The sequence below is a fragment of the Dendropsophus ebraccatus genome, chromosome 7, assembly GCF_027789765.1.
Source record: "Dendropsophus ebraccatus isolate aDenEbr1 chromosome 7, aDenEbr1.pat, whole genome shotgun sequence".
NCBI classification, from domain to species: Eukaryota; Metazoa; Chordata; class Amphibia; order Anura; family Hylidae; genus Dendropsophus; species Dendropsophus ebraccatus.
In genome coordinates, this window is record NC_091460.1 from 1667633 (window position 1) to 1691965 (window position 24333).

A 24333-nucleotide genomic window follows, 5' to 3' on the forward strand; every position below is an offset into this window, starting at 1 on the left:
CAACTCCCCCTCCTCCCCCCCAAACAGGTAGCGAGAGCGTGCGAGAGATAAAAAATCTTCCTCAAATTATACTATGAAACAAAAACCAAGGAAATAAATGAAAGACCATTCCCATTCTGAGAATCTATCCATATTCCCATTTTAGACTGACTTTAGTTAAAAAAAACATTTCCCACATTCTGGACAGGAATATGCATTCTTTGTGTGCATTCTCTTATGAACAGCAAGAAATGATATATCTATAAAACATTTCCCGCATTCTGGATAGTACTATAGATTCTCGCCTGTGTGAATTCTTCCATGTCTGACTAGGTCTGATTTGCATGTAAAACCTTTTCCACATTCTGGACACAAATACAGGTTCTCTCCTGTGTGACTTCTCTCATGGTTAACAAGGCGAAACTTATATAGAAAACATTTCCCACATTCTGGACATGAATATGGCTTCTCTTCTGTGTGACATCGCTCATGTCTAACAAGGTGATATTTATATCTAAAACATTTCCCACATTCTAAACATGAATGTGGCTTCACTTCCGTGTGAATTATTTTATGTCTATCAAGAGATGATTTACTTAGAAAACATTTCTCACATTCTGAACATGAAAATGACTTCTTTGTGTGCACTCTCTTATGAGCAGCAAGAAATGATATATCTGTAAAACATTTCCCGCATTCTGGACAGTACTATAGATTCTCGCCTGTGTGAATTCTTCCATGTCTGACTAGGTCTGATTTGCATGTAAAACCTTTTCCACATTCTGGACACGAATACAGGTTCTCTCCTGTGTGACTTCTCTCATGGTTAACAAGGCGAAACTTATATAGAAAACATTTCCCACATTCTAGACATGAATATGGCTTCTCTCCTGTGTGACTTCTCTCATGTCTAACAAAGCTTGATTTATCTTTAAAACATTTCCCACATTCTGAACATGAATATGGCTTCTCTTCTGTGTGACATCGCTCATGTCTAACAAGGTGATATTTATATCTAAAACATTTCCCACATTCTAAACATGAATGTGGCTTCACTTCCGTGTGAATTATTTTATGTCTATCAAGAGATGATTTACTTAGAAAACATTTCTCACATTCTGAACATGAAAATGACTTCTTTGTGTGCACTCTCTTATGAGCAGCAAGACGTGAAATATCTGTAAAACATTTCCCACATTCTGGACAGCAGTGTGATTTCACTCGTGTGTGACTTCTCTCATGACTAACAAGATTTGATTTATCTAGGAAACATTTTCCACATTCTAAACATGAAAATGGTTTTTCCCCTGTGTGACTTCTCTCATGTGTAACAAGATGGGATTTTTGTGTAAAACATTTTCCACAATGTGAACATGAATATGGCTTCTCCCCTGTGTGACATCTTATGTGTCTTTTTAGATAGCCTTTAGTAGAAAAACATTTCCCACACTCTGAACATAAATGTGTCTTCTCTCCTGTGTGGATTCTCTCATGTATAACAAGATCAGATTTATTTATAAAACATTTTCCACATTCAGAACATGAATATGGCTTCTCTCCGGTGTGACTTCTCAGATGTTGTTTTAGACAAACCTTAGAAAAAAAACACTTCCCACATTCTGAACATAAAAATGGCTTTTCCCCTGTGTGACTTCTCTCATGTGTAACAAGTTGTGATTTGTGTGTAAAACATTTTCCACATTCTGAACATGAAAATGGTCTCTCTCCTGTGTGACTTCTTTCATGTGCAACTAGATACGATTTATATATAAAGCATTTCCCACAATGAGTACATGGATATAGTTTCTCTCCTGTGTGAGTTTTTCTGTGGGTAAAAAGTCCGGAATTACTTGCAAACCGTTTTCCACATACATCACATTGAAACCTTTTCCCCTCTCTCTGCTCCGTCCCTGTGGTTGCGGTGTGTGAGTGGTCAGGAGAAGGTTCCTCATGGTCAGGAGGATTATATGATAGATCTGTAGTGTGACGTCCTGGATGTACAGTAAGGGGGAGGAGGGCTTCTCCTGAGGAGCGCTGCTCCCCACCTTCATCATCTTCTTTATAATTCAGCAGTAACACAATGTTCTCCTCAGAGATATTACCGGGATTTTCGGTTTCTTCAGAGACTAAAGAGAATAAAATGAAATATTTTGCACCAAAAATGCCACAAAATGTTTCCAGCCCTATAAAGTGTCACAGAATATTCTCCCTGAACCCTGACAGATCCCGTTGTGGCGGCTCAGCTGTCGCTGTACATACAGGTGGTGGATGCTGGCTGTATCTTACACCTAACGCCCGGCGGCTACAGCTATTGGGAGCAGAATTCAGTCTCATCCCGGCAGCTTAAGCCTTTAGGCTCTGAGATTAATGTCCATCAAGGCAGGAGGAACATAAGAGGTGCCCCCACTGGACATAAAAGTGGGGGGCCGAGAGGTTGCTGTGACAGCAGGAGACCCTTTGAAGCCTCTGTGTCTGCCATGGTAACTCTGCTGGAAGAGTCTGTCTCACACAGAGCTCCGCTTACACTGATCAGCAGGCGCAGGCAGCGTGTTGCAGACACTCTGCCTGCCCCGAGGTCCCCAAAGCTCTCCCGGCCAGTCAGTAGAGGTTTGGGAGGATGGAAGAGGCTTCAGAGACTTCTGGTACAGACTGTGCATCACGCTGCCTGCACCGGGAACGCGAGAGGAGACGCGCGGCTGCCGGGAACACGAGGGGAGACGCAGGGATGGGAACACAAGGGGAGACACGAGGCTGACGGGGACGTGAGGGGAGACGCTGCCTGCATCGGGAACACGAGAGAGACACAGGGCCGCCGGGAACACGAGGGGAGACGCGGGGCCGCCAGGAACACGAGGGGAGACGCGCGGCTGCCGGGAACACGAGGGGAGACACAAGGCTGACGGGAACGCGAGGGGAGACGCGCGGCTGCCGGGAACACGAGAGAGACACAGGGCCGCCGGGAACACGAGGGGAGACGCAGGGATGGGAACACAAGGGGAGACACGAGGCTGACGGGGACGCGAGGGGAGACGCTGCCTGCATCGGGAACACGAGAGAGACACAGGGCCGCCGGGAACATGAGGGGAGACGCGCGGCTGCCGGGAACACGAGGGGAGACACGAGGCTGACGGGAACGCGAGGGGAGACGCGGGGCCTATCTGTATGCTGAGATTGCAGTTGTGATACTTCATATAGAAGATAGGTTTCTGCATCATCACCAACAGGAAACAGGAAGTGGCTGTGGTTGTCATGGAGATCTGCCCAGTCAGTTGCTGCCTATGGTGTGGGAGAGTGAGGAAGAAATCCTGGAGCTGATGTAAGGCTGAGATTGGGGACAAAGAGACAGAAATATGTAGTGTGTCCCCTGAGGGTCAGAAAGAGGGGATTCTGAATGATAGAAAGACCCCAAGGAGATGTGAGTGCTGTATCCAAGTATACATCACAGTGCTAGTGATATAGTGACCCCCATTATAGAGACTATATGTATAACATCACACAGTGCTGGGGATATAGTGACCCCCCCATTACAGAGACTATACGTATAACATCACACAGCGCTGGGGATATAGTGACCCCCATTACAGAGACTATATGTATAACATCACACAGCGCTGGGGATATAGTGACCCCCCCCATTACAGAGACTATACGTATAACATCACACAGCGCTGGGGATATAGTGACCCCCATTACAGAGACTATATGTATAACATCACACAGCGCTGGGGATATAGTGACCCACATTACAGAGACTATATGTATAACATCACACAGCGCTGGGGATATAGTGACTGACCCCCATTACAGAGACTATATGTATAACATCACACAGCGCTGGGGATATAGTGACCCCCATTACAGAGACTATATGTATAACATCACACAGCGCTGGGGATATAGTGACCCCCCCATTACAGAGACTATATGTATAACATCACACAGCGCTGGGGATATAGTGACTGACCCCCATTACAGAGACTATATGTATAACATCACACAGCGCTGGGGATATAGTGACCCCCCCCATTACAGAGACTATACGTATAACATCACACAGCGCTGGGGATATAGTGACCCCCCCATTACAGAGACTATATGTATAACATCACACAGCGCTGGGGATATAGTGACCCCCATTATAGAGACTATATGTATAACATCACACAGTGCTGGGGATATAGTGACCCCCCCATTACAGAGACTATACGTATAACATCACACAGCGCTGGGGATATAGTGACCCCCCCATTACAGAGACTATACGTATAACATCACACAGTGCTGGGGATATAGTGACCCCCATTACAGAGACTATATGTATAACATCACACAGCGCTGGGGATATAGTGACCCCCATTACAGAGACTATATGTATAACATCACACAGCGCTGGGGATATAGTGACCCACATTACAGAGACTATATGTATAACATCACACAGCGCTGGGGATATAGTGACTGACCCCCATTACAGAGACTATATGTATAACATCACACAGCGCTGGGGATATAGTGACCCCCATTACAGAGACTATATGTATAACATCACACAGCGCTGGGGATATAGTGACCCCCCCATTACAGAGACTATATGTATAACATCACACTGCGCTGGGGATATAGTGACTGACCCCCATTACAGAGACTATATGTATAACATCACACAGCGCTGGGGATATAGTGACCCCCCCCCCATTACAGAGACTATACGTATAACATCACACAGCGCTGGGGATATAGTGACCCCCATTACAGAGACTATATGTATAACATCACACAGCGCTGGGGATATAGTGACCCCCCCCATTACAGAGACTATATGTATAACATCACACAGCGCTGGGGATATAGTGACTGACCCCCATTACAGAGACTATATGTATAACATCACACAGCGCTGGGGATATAGTGACTGACCCCCATTACAGAGACTATACGTATAACATCACACAGCGCTGGGGATATAGTGACTGACCCCCATTACAGAGACTATATGTATAACATCACACAGTGCTGGGGATATAGTGACTGACCCCCATTATTACAGAGACTATATGTATAACATCACACAGTGCTGGGGATATAGTGACCCCCATTACAGAGACTATATGTATAACATCACACAGCGCTGGGGATATAGTGACCCCCATTACAGAGACTATATGTATAACATCACACAGCGCTGGGGATATAGTGACTGACCCCCATTACAGAGACTATATGTATAACATCACACAGCGCTGGGGATATAGTGACCCCCATTACAGAGACTATATGTATAACATCACACAGCGCTGGGGATATAGTGACCCCCATTACAGAGACTATATGTATAACATCACACAGCGCTGGGGATATAGTGACCCCCATTACAGAGTATATATGTATAACATCACACAGCGCTGGGGATATAGTGACTGACCCCCATTACAGAGACTATATGTATAACATCACACAGCGCTGGGGATATAGTGACCCCCCCCCCATTACAGAGACTATACGTATAACATCACACAGCGCTGGGGATATAGTGACCCCCCCATTACAGAGACTATATGTATAACATCACACAGCGCTGGGGATATAGTGACTGACCCCCATTACAGAGACTATATGTATAACATCACACAGTGCTGGGGATATAGTGACCCCCCCATTACAGAGACTATATGTATAACATCACACAGCGCTGGGGATATAGTGACTGACCCCCCCATTACAGAGACTATATGTATAACATCACACAGCGCTGGGGATATAGTGACCCCCCCCCCATTACAGAGACTATACGTATAACATCACACAGCGCTGGGGATATAGTGACCCCCCCATTACAGAGACTATATGTATAACATCACACAGCGCTGGGGATATAGTGACTGACCCCCATTACAGAGACTATATGTATAACATCACACAGCGCTGGGGATATAGTGACCCCCCATTACAGAGACTATATGTATAACATCACACAGTGCTGGGGATATAGTGACCCCCATTACAGAGACTTATATGTATAACATCACACAGCGCAGGGGGTATAGTGACCCCCATTACAGAGACTATATGTATAACATCACACAGCGCTGGGGATATAGTGACCCCCCCATTACAGAGACTATATGTATAACATCACACAGCGCTGGGGATATAGTGACTGACCCCCATTACAGAGACTATATGTATAACATCACACAGTGCTGGGGATATAGTGACTGACCCCCATTACAGAGACTATATGTATAACATCACACAGTGCTGGGGATATAGTGACCCCCCCATTACAGAGACTATATGTATAACATCACACAGTGCTGGGGATATAGTGACCCCCATTACAGAGACTATATGTATAACATCACACAGTGCTGGGGATATAGTGACTGACCCCCATTACAGAGACTATATGTATAACATCACACAGCGCTGGGGATATAGTGACCCCCCCATTACAGAGACTATATGTATAACATCACACAGCGCTGGGGATATAGTGACTGACCCCCATTACAGAGACTATATGTATAACATCACACAGCTATGGGGATATAGTGACTGACCCCCATTACAGAGACTATATGTATAACATCACACAGTGCTGGGGATATAGTGACTGACCCCCATTACAGAGACTATATGTATAACATCACACAGTGCTGGGGATATAGTGACCCCCATTACAGAGACTATATGTATAACATCACACAGTGCTGGGGATATAGTGACCCCCATTACAGAGACTATATGTATAACATCACACAGCGCTGGGGATATAGTGACTGACCCCCATTACAGAGACTATATGTATAACATCACACAGTGCTGGGGATATAGTGACTGACCCCCATTACAGAGACTATATGTATAACATCACACAGCGCTGGGGATATAGTGACCCCCATTACAGAGACTATATGTATAACATCACACAGCGCTGGGGATATAGTGACTGACCCCCATTACAGAGACTATATGTATAACATCACACAGCGCTGGGGATATAGTGACTGACCCCCATTACAGAGACTATATGTATAACATCACACAGCGCTGGGGATATAGTGACTGACCCCCATTACAGAGACTATATGTATAACATCACACAGCGCTGGGGATATAGTGACTGACCCCCATTACAGAGACTATATGTATAACATCACACAGCGCTGGGGATATAGTGACCCCCCCATTACAGAGACTATATGTATAACATCACACAGTGCTGGGGATATAGTGACCCCCATTACAGAGACTATATGTATAACATCACACAGCGCTGGGGATATAGTGACCCCCATTACAGAGACTATATGTATAACATCACACAGCGCTGGGGATATAGTGACCCCCATTACAGAGACTATATGTATAACATCACACAGCGCTGGGGATATAGTGACTGACCCCCATTACAGAGACTATACGTATAACATCACACAGTGCTGGGATATAGTGACTGACCCCCATTACAGAGACTATATGTATAACATCACACAGCGCTGGGGATATAGTGACCCCCCCATTACAGAGACTATATGTATAACATCACACAGCGCTGGGGATATAGTGACCCCCCCATTACAGAGACTATATGTATAACATCACACAGCGCTGGGGATATAGTGACCCCCCCATTACAGAGACTATATGCATAACATCACACAGCGCTGGGGATATAGTGACTGACCCCCATTACAGAGACTATATGTATAACATCACACAGCGCTGGGGATATAGTGACTGACCCCCATTACAGAGACTATATGTATAACATCACACAGCGCTGGGGATATAGTGACTGACCCCCATTACAGAGACTATATGTATAACATCACACAGCGCTGGGGATATAGTGACTGACCCCCATTACAGAGACTATATGTATAACATCACACAGTGCTGGGGATATAGTGACCCCCATTACAGAGACTATATGTATAACATCACACAGTGCTGGGGATATAGTGACTGACCCCCATTACAGAGACTATATGTATAACATCACACAGCGCTGGGGATATAGTGACCCCCCCATTACAGAGACTATATGTATAACATCACACAGCGCTGGGGATATAGTGACTGACCCCCATTACAGAGACTATATGTATAACATCACACAGCGCTGGGGATATAGTGACTGACCCCCATTACAGAGACTATATGTATAACATCACACAGTGCTGGGGATATAGTGACTGACCCCATTACAGAGACTATATGTATAACATCACACAGCGCTGGGGATATAGTGACCCCCCATTACAGAGACTATATGTATAACATCACACAGCGCTGGGGATATAGTGACCCCCATTACAGAGACTATATGTATAACATCACACAGCGCTGGGGATATAGTGACTGACCCCCATTACAGAGACTATATGTATAACATCACACAGCGCTGGGGATATAGTGACTGACCCCCATTACAGAGACTATATGTATAACATCACACAGCGCTGGGGATATAGTGACCCCCCCATTACAGAGACTATATGTATAACATCACACAGCGCTGGGGATATAGTGACTGACCCCCATTACAGAGACTATATGTATAACATCACACAGTGCTGGGGATATAGTGACCCCCCCATTACAGAGACTATATGTATAACATCACACAGCGCTGGGGATATAGTGACTGACCCCCCCATTACAGAGACTATATGTATAACATCACACAGCGCTGGGGATATAGTGACCCCCCCCCATTACAGAGACTATACGTATAACATCACACAGCGCTGGGGATATAGTGACCCCCCCATTACAGAGACTATATGTATAACATCACACAGCGCTGGGGATATAGTGACTGACCCCCATTACAGAGACTATATGTATAACATCACACAGCGCTGGGGATATAGTGACCCCCCCATTACAGAGACTATATGTATAACATCACACAGTGCTGGGGATATAGTGACCCCCATTACAGAGACTTATATGTATAACATCACACAGCGCAGGGGGTATAGTGACCCCCATTACAGAGACTATATGTATAACATCACACAGCGCTGGGGATATAGTGACCCCCCCATTACAGAGACTATATGTATAACATCACACAGCGCTGGGGATATAGTGACTGACCCCCATTACAGAGACTATATGTATAACATCACACAGTGCTGGGGATATAGTGACTGACCCCCATTACAGAGACTATATGTATAACATCACACAGTGCTGGGGATATAGTGACCCCCCATTACAGAGACTATATGTATAACATCACACAGTGCTGGGGATATAGTGACCCCCATTACAGAGACTATATGTATAACATCACACAGTGCTGGGGATATAGTGACTGACCCCCATTACAGAGACTATATGTATAACATCACACAGCGCTGGGGATATAGTGACCCCCCCATTACAGAGACTATATGTATAACATCACACAGCGCTGGGGATATAGTGACTGACCCCCATTACAGAGACTATATGTATAACATCACACAGCTATGGGGATATAGTGACTGACCCCCATTACAGAGACTATATGTATAACATCACACAGTGCTGGGGATATAGTGACTGACCCCCATTACAGAGACTATATGTATAACATCACACAGTGCTGGGGATATAGTGACCCCCATTACAGAGACTATATGTATAACATCACACAGCGCTGGGGATATAGTGACCCCCATTACAGAGACTATATGTATAACATCACACAGCGCTGGGGATATAGTGACCCCCCCATTACAGAGACTATATGTATAACATCACACAGCGCTGGGGATATAGTGACCCCCCCATTACAGAGACTATATGTATAACATCACACAGCGCTGGGGATATAGTGACTGACCCCCATTACAGAGACTATATGTATAACATCACACAGCTATGGGGATATAGTGACTGACCCCCATTACAGAGACTATATGTATAACATCACACAGTGCTGGGGATATAGTGACTGACCCCCATTACAGAGACTATATGTATAACATCACACAGTGCTGGGGATATAGTGACCCCCATTACAGAGACTATATGTATAACATCACACAGCGCTGGGGATATAGTGACCCCCATTACAGAGACTATATGTATAACATCACACAGCGCTGGGGATATAGTGACCCCCCCATTACAGAGACTATATGTATAACATCACACAGCGCTGGGGATATAGTGACCCCCCCATTACAGAGACTATATGTATAACATCACACAGCGCTGGGGATATAGTGACCCCCATTACAGAGACTATATGTATAACATCACACAGCGCTGGGGATATAGTGACTGACCCCCATTACAGAGACTATATGTATAACATCACACAGTGCTGGGGATATAGTGACCCCCATTACAGAGACTATATGTATAACATCACACAGCGCTGGGGATATAGTGACTGACCCCCATTACAGAGACTATATGTATAACATCACACAGTGCTGGGGATATAGTGACTGACCCCCATTACAGAGACTATATGTATAACATCACACAGCGCTGGGGATATAGTGACCCCCATTACAGAGACTATATGTATAACATCACACAGCGCTGGGGATATAGTGACTGACCCCCATTACAGAGACTATATGTATAACATCACACAGCGCTGGGGATATAGTGACTGACCCCCCATTACAGAGACTATATGTATAACATCACACAGCGCTGGGGATATAGTGACTGACCCCCATTACAGAGACTATATGTATAACATCACACAGCGCTGGGGATATAGTGACTGACCCCCATTACAGAGACTATATGTATAACATCACACAGCGCTGGGGATATAGTGACCCCCCCATTACAGAGACTATATGTATAACATCACACAGTGCTGGGGATATAGTGACCCCCATTACAGAGACTATATGTATAACATCACACAGCGCTGGGGATATAGTGACCCCCATTACAGAGACTATATGTATAACATCACACAGCGCTGGGGATATAGTGACCCCCATTACAGAGACTATATGTATAACATCACACAGCGCTGGGGATATAGTGACTGACCCCCATTACAGAGACTATACGTATAACATCACACAGTGCTGGGATATAGTGACTGACCCCCATTACAGAGACTATATGTATAACATCACACAGCGCTGGGGATATAGTGACCCCCCCATTACAGAGACTATATGTATAACATCACACAGCGCTGGGGATATAGTGACCCCCCCATTACAGAGACTATATGTATAACATCACACAGCGCTGGGGATATAGTGACCCCCCCATTACAGAGACTATATGCATAACATCACACAGCGCTGGGGATATAGTGACTGACCCCCATTACAGAGACTATATGTATAACATCACACAGCGCTGGGGATATAGTGACTGACCCCCATTACAGAGACTATATGTATAACATCACACAGCGCTGGGGATATAGTGACTGACCCCCATTACAGAGACTATATGTATAACATCACACAGCGCTGGGGATATAGTGACTGACCCCCATTACAGAGACTATATGTATAACATCACACAGTGCTGGGGATATAGTGACCCCCATTACAGAGACTATATGTATAACATCACACAGTGCTGGGGATATAGTGACTGACCCCCATTACAGAGACTATATGTATAACATCACACAGCGCTGGGGATATAGTGACCCCCCCATTACAGAGACTATATGTATAACATCACACAGCGCTGGGGATATAGTGACTGACCCCCATTACAGAGACTATATGTATAACATCACACAGCGCTGGGGATATAGTGACTGACCCCCATTACAGAGACTATATGTATAACATCACACAGTGCTGGGGATATAGTGACTGACCCTCATTACAGAGACTATATGTATAACATCACACAGCGCTGGGGATATAGTGACCCCCCCATTACAGAGACTATATGTATAACATCACACAGCGCTGGGGATATAGTGACTGATCCCCATTACAGAGACTATATGTATAACATCACACAGCGCTGGGGATATAGTGACCCCCATTACAGAGACTATATGTATAACATCACACAGCGCTGGGGATATAGTGACCCCCATTACAGAGACTATATGTATAACATCACACAGTGCTGGGGATATAGTGACCCCCATTACAGAGACTATATGTATAACATCACACAGTGCTGGGGATATAGTGACTGACCCCCATTACAGAGACTATGGGAGGCATTTATTAAGTCCGGCGTTTTTTACGCCGGACTTAAAAATGCCCCCGCAGCTCCGGCGGTACGGGGATTTATGTAGAGGCGGACTGCCTGTACATAAATCCTGTGCGCGCCGGTGCGCACCGCCGAAAACCTACGCCAGCTGAGGACTGGAGTAGGTTTTCGGCGTAGAATTGGGCGGAACGGATGATAAATCGCGCGGACTCTGAGTCCGCGCCCTCCGTTCCGCCCACTTCCCGCCTACTTTCCGCCCCCTGGCGTACTCGGCGGAAAGTGCCGATTTGCGATTATTTTATTCGCAAATCGGCCATTTGCGTATAAAATAATACGCAAATCGGCACTTTCCGCCAAAAATCATCCGTCCGCCGGATGATACATGTGGCCCTATATGTATAACATCACACAGCGCTGGGGATATAGTGACTGACCCCCATTACAGAGACTATATGTATAACATCACACAGCGCTGGGGATATAGTGACCCCCATTACAGAGACTATATGTATAACATCACACAGCGCTGGGGATATAGTGACTGACCCCCATTACAGAGACTATATGTATAACATCACACAGTGCTGGGGATATAGTGACTGACCCCCATTACAGAGACTATATGTATAACATCACACAGCGCTGGGGATATAGTGACCCCCATTACAGAGACTATATGTATAACATCACACAGCGCTGGGGATATAGTGACTGACCCCCATTACAGAGACTATATGTATAACATCACACAGTGCTGGGGATATAGTGACTGACCCCCATTACAGAGACTATATGTATAACATCACACAGCGCTGGGGATATAGTGACTGACCCCCATTACAGAGACTATATGTATAACATCACACAGTGCTGGGGATATAGTGACCCCCCCATTACAGAGACTATATGTATAACATCACACAGTGCTGGGGATATAGTGACTGACCCCCATTACAGAGTATATATGTATAACATCACACAGTGCTGGGGATATAGTGACCCCCCCATTACAGAGACTATATGTATAACATCACACAGCGCTGGGGATATAGTGACTGACCCCCATTACAGAGACTATATGTATAACATCACACAGTGCTGGGGATATAGTGACTGACCCCCATTACAGAGACTATATGTATAACATCACACAGTGCTGGGGATATAGTGACCCCCCCCATTACAGAGACTATATGTATAACATCACACAGCGCTGGGGATATAGTGACCCCCCCATTACAGAGACTATATGTATAACATCACACAGCGCTGGGGATATAGTGACCCCCCCATTACAGAGACTATATGTATAACATCACACAGTGCTGGGGATATAGTGACTGACCCCCATTACAGAGACTATATGTATAACATCACACAGCGCTGGGGATATAGTGACCCCCATTACAGAGACTATATGTATAACATCACACAGCGCTGGGGATATAGTGACTGACCCCCATTACAGAGACTATATGTATAACATCACACCGAGCTGGGGATACAGTGACCCCCCCATTACAGAGACTATATGTATAACATCACACAGTGCTAGTGATATAGTGACCCCCATTACAGAGACTATATGTATAACATCACACAGCGCTGGGGATATAGTGACTGACCCCCATTACAGAGACTATATGTATAACATCACACAGCGCTGGGGATATAGTGACTGACCCCCATTACAGAGACTATATGTATAACATCACACAGTGCTGGGGATATAGTGACCCCCATTACAGAGACTATATGTATAACATCACACAGCACTGGGGATATAGTGACTGACCCCCATTACAGAGACTATATGTATAACATCACACAGCGCTGGGGATATAGTGACCCCCCCCCCCCCATTACAGAGACTATATGTATAACATCACACAGTGCTGGGGATATAGTGACTGACCCCCATTACAGAGACTATATGTATAACATCACACAGTGCTGGGGATATAGTGACTGGCACCTCATCAGTAAAGAGACTTATCTACATAAGGATATGTGTGATGACAATGTTCTGCTCATTTGCTGGATGTACACGGCTTTTGTGCAGGACCCAAAAGCGTGGTCGACTACGCTTTTGAGTCCTGCACAAAAGCCGTGTACATCCAGCAAATGAGCAGAACATTGTCACATAATGACTCCGTCCTGCTCATTAAAGTCAATGTGGCAGTCGGCCGCACGTCAGGCTGCAAGGCAGCATTCTTTTTTCACTGATTTCTGCCGTGTAGCCCGACGTGCGACTAAAAACGAGATGTGAACATACCCGAACATGTATATCACACAGTGCTGGTGATATAGTGACTGACACCATCATTAAAGAGAATCTGTAAGCACCTATTCTGGTTCTGAGGTGCTGACAGTGTGATGAAGGTCTGTGTCTCCTAGTGTGGTGGGTTACGTTTCTTTTTCAAATCAGTGCTGTACTTTGTCTTCACAACTGTCAAAGAGGGGGAGTAGTGATGTTTCCTGCCGCACTTTGGCCCGCCTCACCACTAATTTCTCACAGCTTGTCTTGAATATTCATGGCGCGCGTCCCCCGACCTCCTGGCGACGTCATCTGTAGCTTCCTGGTTCTGTGTACTGCACGCGCTCCCGTGGCCTGATCCACACCCAGTGGTGCGTCGGAGCAGCATTGAGCCAAGCCATTGAGGGCATAGGCTTTGGCCCTCAGTGCGCCTGCTCCGCTCTGACACACTACGGCGCATGCGCGAGTCAGGCTGTGGGATTGCGTGCAGTACACAGAACCAGGAAGCTACAGATGACGTTGTCAGGAGGCCGGGGGACGCGCGCCATGAATCATCTAGACAAGATGGGAGGTAGACAAACTACAGCACCGATCTGACAAAGTACAGCACCGATCTGACAAACTACAGCACCGATCTGACAAACTACAGCACCGATCTGACAAACTACAGCACCGATCTGACAAACTACAGCACCGATCTGACAAAGTACAGCACCGATCTGACAAACTACAGCACCGATCTGACAAACTACAGCACCGATCTGACAAAGTACAGCACCGATCTGACAAACTACAGCACCGATCTGACAAAGTACAGCACCGATCTGACAAACTACAGCACCGATCTGACAAACTACAGCACCGATCTGACAAAGTACAGCACCGATCTGACAAAGTACAGCACTGATCTGAAAAAGAAAGGTAACCCACCACACTAGGAGACACACACCTTCATCACACTGTCAGCACCTCAGAACCAAAATAGGTGCTGACAGATTCCCTTTAAAGAGACTTTAAGAGACTGGTCACTGTGGGGAACTGGATCACAGTCTTTATAAAGGGAAGACTGCATTTACCTCAGGATTACAAGTTACTATTGGATTACAAATAGTATTGCGAAATACTTAGGGTGCACCCCAACAAGAGGCCAATCTCAAAGAGATTGTTATAAAGAAGACTCGCTTCTCCTATCGGTTTAAGAGACTTTAGGAACAAAAGGGTAAATTGTTTGTTTGTTCTTATATGCAGTGTTATATTACTGTGCAGTTGTTTCTGTTATTACTGTATTGCATAGATTCACAGTTCTCTCTTTATCAGTTTACTTGTTAAATCTTTTTACTGGGAACAAAAATGCTGTTTGTGTCTGTGTGGCATCGTGTACCTGCTGATCCTGTAGGCCCAGCCCTTGTCCCTCTTACATTTGGCGCTGCGAGCAGGGTACATTGATAGCCATGCAGAACCCAATAGGGTCTGGGGAGGCTCAGACTGTGGCCCAAGTCACCCCTCCTGCTGTGGGAGTAGCTTCGATCGTGTGTTTGCCTGCAGGAACTATCTAGAATCAGCTTGCAAGATTTGATGGACAGAATATGCTACAAGAAGACTGGGCCACACACCTTAACAGCACCCTCAGGTTATATAATTTGGGTCCTGATCTACAATCAGATGTGGTACTAAACACCCTGAAAGGGGGATGCCAGACTCACTATAAGGTTATGTTCACACAGCGTTGCCATCGGCAACAACGGCTGTACTTTGTACGCTGAAACACGTTGTATGTTCTTCTATGGGATTCCGTCCGGAGTGTATACACATTGTATACACTCCGGCCGGGATCCCAAGGGGTGCCACAAAGAACTGACATCCGTTTTCTGCAAAAAAAACAGGTCAGTTCACACAATGAAGCAAGCGGCTCCAGACGCTTGCTTCATTGTGTGCTATGAGGAGTTCTGATGCGGGCGCGCGCTGATGCGCCCGCATCAGAGCTCTACGGGCCGAAAGATCATCCGGCATGACCTTTGCAGAGACCGGCCGTTCCATGACCTGGCCAGGTCACGAAACGGCCGGTCTCATACGCCATGTGAACATGGCCTCATGCTGCGTCCTGAGGAAGAAAGAAAGACATTGGAATCTATTATCTTAATTCTTGAGTCGATTTATGGAGAAACATCGAGTACTGGTAGCCATCGATCCCACTTCTTCACTTGCTTCCAGCATGAAGATGAGACTAGTCCCCAATTTGCTAATGCCCTCCAGGAGATATGGTCACATGTGCAGAAAAGAGAGGCCAGTGGTGCTAACGTACTTGGAAATGGAGAACAGATCCTCCGGGACCAGATCATCCTCGGATTGAGAAGTCCTCCTCCTCGTCAGGCCCTCAAGGAACGTGTCCTGGTGGATGCTACGTTATGGTTCCAAAAGATACAAGCTGAGGCAGTGGCCAGATATAAAGAGGAATATGGAGCTTACACTGTGAGGATGCAGGCTGCAGGAGGTCAGAGGACATCTGCGAGAGGCAGTGAAAGTACTTGAAAGTGGAAGACATTCAGAGACAGTTGGCACAGGTACAAGCATCAGTTAACTCTGTTCTCTGAGAAGGGGGTGCTTCTCCTGAGGCTTTCACGCCATATCGAGCCCTTATGGAGGCTGTAGCAGAAAACTTCCGCATGCATCGACCTGGTCCAACTCCACCTACAGCTGGACAGAGTGGGGGTCCTACTAATAATGGTAAGGGTTCCCCAGTGATGGATTTGCCGAAAAAGAGGTCACATCTCCTGGCAATGTCCAAGCAAGGACTCAAATCAAGAACAGCCGCCGTTAAAGAGGAACCTCCGTGGTAGTGGGGCAAACCACGGGAAAAATAAGGTGCTGGAATGCCCCTGATGACTTTCAGGATCTTATGGCTGAAAGCCCCTACTTAGAAGTGTTGATTGAAGGACAAGTGGTGAAATGTCTCATAGACACAGGATCGGAAGTAACAACAATGCCCATGAAATTCTTTGAGAGAAATTTCGTCCATCTGATGAAACCTGACAAGGACACTTTGATCAAACTGACAGCAGTAAACCAGACTGCTATACCTGTGTTTGGAGTGGCTTGGTTGAAGATCAAGCTATGCGGACAAGATGTCAGAGAAGCCAGCTCGAGATGGGGCCCCAGTTGTATTGGGAATGAATATTTTCAAGAACTAGATCGACTCATGTTTACAAAAGAGGGCCCAGGTTATTGGAGGAAGACAACTTCCCATAAGCCTACCCAGAGAGCATTCCAGAGGCTGATCATAACATGTGGTATTCGTAAAAGCACTCCTGCGGGAAAACCCATTGGAGCAGTCTATGCTCCATATGGAACTACCTGCATTGTACTGTGAAGATTGTGCGTATGTCTATTGGAGGGCACTGGAAGTTAAATGGGATAGATGTGGTAATAGAACCCCTGGGCTCGTCAGAAGCCAGCTGAAGCCCAGTGATCGCCAGAACTATTCTGACAGTGGCAGATAGACACGTGCTAGTCCGGTGTATCAATGTACACCATCATGAAGTTACTTTCCATGCTGGAGAGAAGGTGGCTGAGTTGTACATGCTGCAAGGAGAGACAATCGCAGGTAATCAGTTAGCCCCAAGGTCTGTGAAAGGTGAAAACTGGACCTTGGCAGTGGACCAGATTGCTGAAGAGGAACCCTCACCTGAGTGGAATGGCAGGCGGATTGTAGAGGAAATGGAGATTGATGCAAGCCAATTCACCACTGATAAAATGGAAAAGATTGAAGCAGTGCTGTGGGAATTTGAATCCACTTTCTCTCCGTGTGAGGAAGACTTTGGGTGCACAATGGCTATTGAGCACGAAATACCTACTGGGGGTACTCCCCCGATTCGAGAAAGATATCGGCAGATCCCACCTACTCTTTACCATGAGGTGAAGGCTAGGTTGTCTCAGATGATAGACAGTGGTGTGGTGAAGGAAAGTCAAAGCCCGTGGGCTGCACCAGTGGTTTGGGGGCAAAAAAAAGATGGGTCCCTGAGGTTTTGTGTGGACTATCGTAAGTTGAATGCAGCCACAGTAAAGGATGCCTTTCCCCTGCCAAGGATTGAAGAGTCACTGACAGTCCTACAGCATGCCAAGTATTTCTCAACCCTAGACCGAGCGAGTGGCTACTGGCAAGTACCTGTTGCAGAGAAGGATAGACAGAAAACATCCTTTATTCTACCAATGGGGCTATATGAATGCAACAGGATGCCCTTTGGGCTAACAAATGCTCCGGGAACATTTCAACGTCTGATGGAACACTGCCTCGGTGAATTGAACTTTGAGTCTATTCTGATCTACCTGGATGACGTGATAGTACATGCACCCACATTTGAAGAACATTTGAGGAGACTACGGCAAGTGCTAAGTAGGCTCCGTGGCCATGGCCTTAAAATCAAACCAAGAAAGTGCCACCTCTTCCAAACTAGTATAGAATATCTGGGACGTGGTATCAGCTGAAGGAGTTCGTCCTGCCAATAGTAAGGTGGAGGCCGTGAGCAAGTGGCCACAGCCTAAGACACTTCGGGAAGGAAGAGCGTTTCTGGGGCTGTCCGGTTACTACAGAAGATTTATAAAAGGATTTGCAAAGATTGCTGGACCACTACACGAACTCTTGAGAGGGACTTCACGGGGTCCGAAGACATGCCCCATATCATGGGAGCTGCCACAGCAACAAGCATTTGAGAAACTAAAACAATCCCTGATTAGTTCCCCCATCTTGGCATTCCCACAATATGACAAACCATTCATACTATATACTGATGGAAGTTTGCACGGGTCGGGAGCTGTGCTAGCCCAAGAACAGGAAGGCCAGGAATGAGTTATTACGTATGCTAGTCGGTCCTTACAGGACTCTGAACGAAATACGGAGAATTATAGCTCCTTCAAGCTCGAGTTGTTGGCTCTGGTCTGGGCTATGACAGAGAAATTATCAGGATATCTGACTGGGGCATATATCCTAGTAAAAACAGACAATAATCCATTGGCCCACCTGCAGAACGCAAAACTTTGTGCCCTGAAGCAGAGGTGGATGGCTAGACTGGCGAAGTATAATATAACTTTACCATCAAATATCGTGCCGGTAAAGACAATGCCAATGCTGATGCACTAGAGTTACCTGTGATGTGACCATTGGAGAAGTTCATGAAGAGGATGAAGGGACTGAAATACCTGATCTTGGTCAAGTACCTCGACAGTCACCTGTGGCAAGCTCGAGTGGGGTGGCTACTGGTAGCACAGTGCTACTAGGGAAGACTGAAGAAGAATGGGCCCAAGTGCAGAATGATGATCCGGACTTACAGAAGATTAAACATTGGGCTGAAACTGAGACCTGGCCCAAGTTTAAAGTGCGAAGTCATTTGTCTTCAGATGGATGGAAGCTGTTGCATCTATGGGATCGGCTGAGAATCTGAAATGGGGACATGTACCGGAGGGTGTTCCTGCCTACGGATCTTGAACAGAAGTGGCAGATAGTAATACCTGGTGCTTTTGCCCGAAGAGTGGTTCTCGGAGGACATGAGAAGGGTGCCCACTTTGGAGCAGAAAAAACATACAAGTGGGTGCAGAGACTTGTATTCTGTCCCTAGTTGGAGCAGATTGTTTGTGATGTGTGCCACAAGAGTAGAGCATGCGAGCTGGCAAAGCCTCCTGAGTAGAAAGCACCAATTCAACTGATTCAACATCTACGCAATTAGAGTTTCTGATGATCGATTACATCTTGATCGGACAGTCGGTGAGTGGTCATCAATACTGCCTTGTGACGACTGACCACTTTACAAAGTTCTCAACACTACAGGCTATACTCCAGACATGCCGTTGTTCAGGCGTCCAGGACAAGAAGTTGCTGAAACCCTCCTTCCAATGAGGTGTCTAGAACAGCTGGCTCTTGAGAGTGGAGCACCGAGACAAACTGAGGACCATTCAACAGGTGGTCATTGAGAAGTTGCAGACTACCATTGTTACCAGGTGACAAAGTACTGGTTCTTGCCCAAGTAAAAGACTCTGATAGACCGACTAGAAGATCACACCGAAACATGCTCAAACCATGTCTTTCAGAAGGTCGGTCCTTACTTGATAACACTGGAGATGTTCAGCAAAGAAATTCAGACCCAGTGCGTCCAAAGGACACAGAGTGGTGGCTGTTCACTACGCCTCCTGTGCAGACTGAGGAGACATGTCCTGTGATAAATGATATCCCAGAAAGTGCGTTACCACCTCGGGAGGATGTGGATGCAATTCCTACACCAGTGCTGCAGGCATCCGCCAATCGGAGCGCTCCACGGCAGGTATTCCCCCTCAACGCTATGCAACAGACGAGTTTATTTAGTAGAATTGTCGGAACACCAACATTTTAGTGGGTAGCATGTAAGAATGTGCAGTTATTTGCTATGTGTCATATATTCTGCAATAATAACTTTGGTCAGTAGGTGGCAGCAAACTGCCCATACACTGTACATATGTAGTATTGCATGTGAATGTAAATAATTTTCTCAGTTGTAAAGCCTTAATATATGTAATTTCTGGCATGGTTTGGACTCCTAAAAGCCTATCTGTATGCTGAGATTGCAGTTTTGATACTTCATATAGAAGATAGGTTTCTGCATCATCACCAACAGGAAACAGGAAGTGGCTGTGGTTGTCATGGAGATCTGCCCAGTCAGTTGCTGCCTATGGTGTGGGAGAGTGAAGAAGAAATCCTGGAGCTGATGTAAGGCTGAGATTGGGGACAAAGAGACAGAAATATGTAGTGTGTCCCCTGAGGGTCAGAAAGAGGGGATTCTGAATGATAGAAAGACCCCAAGGACTTTGCTGCATCCAAGTATACCACATAGTGCTAGTGATATATTGACTGACACCTCACTGGGCGGCCAGTCCATAGCTTTACTGCCTCCATCTTGTAGGAACTGCTGCCACACTCCAGCCACATGAGGTCTACCATTGTCCTGCATTAGGAGGAACCCCAACCGCACCAGCATATGGTCTCACAAAGGCTTGGAGGGTCTCGGTACCTCTGGCAGCACATGAAGAGCTGTGCAGGGCTCTGGCAGTGCTCCTCCTGTTCCTCCTTACACAGAGGCGGAGGTAGCGGTCCTTCTGCTGCGTTGTTGCCTCCTACGGCCTCCTCCATGTCTCCTGGTGTACTGGCCTGTCTCCTGGTAGCCTCCAGCCTCTGGACACTACGGCCTCCTCCACGTCTCCTGGTGTACTGGCCTGTCTCCTGGTAGCCTCCAGTCTCTGGACACTACGGCCTCCTCCATGTCTCCTGGTGTACTGGCCTGTCTCCTGGTAGCCTCCAGCCTCTGGACACTACGGCCTCCTCCACGTCTCCTGGTGTACTGGCCTGTCTCCTGGTAGCCCCTCCAGCCTCTGGACACTACGGCCTCCTCCACGTCTCCTGGTGTACTGGCCTGTCTCCTGGTAGCCTCCAGTCTCTGGACACTACGGCCTCCTCCACGTCTCCTGGTGTTCTGGCCTGTCTCCTGGTAGCCCCTCCAGCCTCTGGACACTACAGCTTCCTCCACGTCTCCCGGTGTACTGGCCTGTCTCCTGGTAGCCTCCAGCCTCTGGACACTACGACCTCCTCCACGTCTCCCGGTGTACTGGCCTGTCTCCTGGTAGCCCCTCCAGCCTCTGGACACTACGGCTTCCTCCACATCTCCTGGTGTACTGGCCTGTCTCCTGGTAGCCCCTCCAGCCTCTGGACACTACGGCCTCCTCCACGTCTCCTGATGTACTGGCCTGTCTCCTGGTAGGGCCTCAAGCCTCTGGACACTACGGCTTCCTCCACGTCTCCTGATGTACTGGCCTGTCTCCTGGTAGCCCCTCCAGCCTCTGGACACTACGGCTTCCTCCACGTCTCCTGGTGTACTGGCCTGTCTCCTGGTAGCCCCTCCAGCCTCTGGACACTACGGCTTCCTCCACGTCTCCTGATGTACTGGCCTGTCTCCTGGTGGCCTCAAGTCTCTGGACACTACGGTTTCCTCCACGTCTCCTGGTGTACTGGCCTGTCTCCTGGTAGCCTCCAGCCTCTGGACACTACGGCCTTCTCCACGTCTCCCGGTGTACTGGCCTGTCTCCTGGTAGCCTCCAGCCTCTGGGACACTACGACCTCCTCCACGTCTCCTGGTGTACTGGCCTGTCTCCTGGTAGCCTCCAGCCTCTGGACACTACACTGACAGACACAGCAAACCTTCTTGCTGTGCCATCCTGGATGAGCTGCACTACCTGAGCCACTTGTGTGGGGTGTAGAGTCCGTCTCATGTAACCACAAGTGTGAAAGTACCAACAACTTTCAAAGGTGACCAAAACATCAGCCAGAAAGCCTAGGTAGTGAGAAGTGGTGTGTGCTCCCCACCTGGCAGTGATTGTCAGTCAGTGCTGCAGGTGACAGTGAGTGTCAGTCAGTGCTGCTTCCTGAGTGCACAGTCTAATGTCACAGAAGTATCATTTACTTGGTGTTGTATTGTGTTGTATAAGTGTTCCCTTTATTTTTACGAGCTATTATATATATATATATATATATATATATATATATATATATACAGCCCGGCATATAAAGGTGCAGCCCCCCCTTATATTCCTGTATAATTCTATCCTCCCATACCTGGTATAGCAGCTCCTGGCGTCTCCTCCTTCACCTCACTCATACACGGGGGGTCGCCCCTCATCCTCTCTTCTTCTGCTTCATCCTCCACTTTAATATTAGTCACCTGATCTCCCCCCTGATGGGACATATAGAACAATTCAGTACAATCCAGCAGACAGGAGGGAAAATCTAACACATCAACATAAGAAACCAGCAACATGTATCTATCAGCCTCATCACATCTATGAGTGCAGGAGCAACAACCACCAGCACCGGGGGGCGCTATAGAGATATAGTGCTATAGCATCAGCCTCATCTACCTGCTGATTGTCTGCTGGGACATTTCCCTCTGGACAGTCCTGGGAATACAGAGGACGGGGACACCTCTCTGGTGGATTCCTGTCACTGCCTCCATCTGTAGGGAAGACACAGGGAGACAATCCATTATACACTGCTACATGTCATCAGGAGGAGCCGAGGAGGAGGATGGGAGGAGGAGGAGGAGTAGTTAACAGATTCTCATTAGAGGATATTCCAGTATAACCAATAACATTCTCCCCCTCCTTACCCTGCTGATAGGACCAAAAATCTGTTTCCTCTTCTATGTCATCTATAACCTCAACCTTAATATCCATCAGATCTTCATCCTAAACAGAGAAAAAAGAAATGGAAAATTACCCTGAGCTCATTCACCTTATCATTATATTTTGTGGCAAATTTAGCGCCATCTACCTGATGATTCTCTGGGACATTGTAATTCCAGTCTGTACAGTCCTGGGAATACAGAGGACAGGGACATCTATCATCTGGCGGCTGATCCTCCATCATGAGCGGCTGCTCCCCCCGGTACAGATCCTTGTGTCCTTCTACATACTCCCACTCCTCCATGGAGAAATAGACGGCCACATCCTGACACCTTATAGGAACCTGACACACACAATGATCACACAGTCATCCCCCCCAGCCTGCTGCCTCCTGGATTACTCTATCATCTCCCAGCATTCCCCAGTGTCACCTCTCCAGTCAGCAGCTCAGTCATCCTGTGGGTGAGTTCTAGGATCTTCTGCTCATGTATCAGTGATGGAGGCTCCGTGATGGGGCCCCGGGCCCTGCTCCGCCCTCCTGACTCCTGGGGGAAGGCCACACCCTCCCCCCATGTCTTCTTCACTATGGTGTAATCCTGGGGATGGAGAGAGACAATGAGGGGACTGAGCCCAGTATTCCTGCCTCCTCCTCACTACAAAGAGGAGATTGTCCCCCTGTATAGAGCTCTAGTGAGGAGGAGGAGGAGACACATCTGGACTACTGGGGTCAGTGC

The 24333-nt window shown here is 46.9% G+C and overlaps 3 protein-coding genes and 1 pseudogene across 3 annotated transcripts in view; 2 read left to right on the forward strand and 2 right to left on the reverse strand.

Moving 5' to 3' along the window:
• LOC138797150 (oocyte zinc finger protein XlCOF22-like) overlaps positions 1-24333 on the forward strand; it is a 483239-nt gene that overhangs the window by 212757 nt on the left and 246149 nt on the right. The window lies entirely within an intron of this gene.
• Positions 1-24333, forward strand: part of LOC138797144 (zinc finger protein 271-like) — a 91028-nt pseudogene that overhangs the window by 54376 nt on the left and 12319 nt on the right.
• Positions 25-684, reverse strand: LOC138797102 (gastrula zinc finger protein XlCGF71.1-like; the record flags this gene model as incomplete). Its single annotated transcript, XM_069976904.1, has 1 exon — positions 25-684. A coding segment is annotated over one exon (414 nt), but the record flags the coding sequence as incomplete, so codon positions are not given.
• On the reverse strand, positions 586-23151 carry LOC138797164 (oocyte zinc finger protein XlCOF7.1-like). Its single transcript, XM_069976992.1, has 2 exons — positions 23034-23151; positions 586-2105 (listed from the first exon to the last, which is right to left on the reverse strand). Exons 1-2 carry the CDS (start codon positions 23095-23097, stop codon positions 688-690), a joined length of 1482 nt encoding a protein of 493 aa, XP_069833093.1. The 5' UTR covers positions 23098-23151; the 3' UTR covers positions 586-687.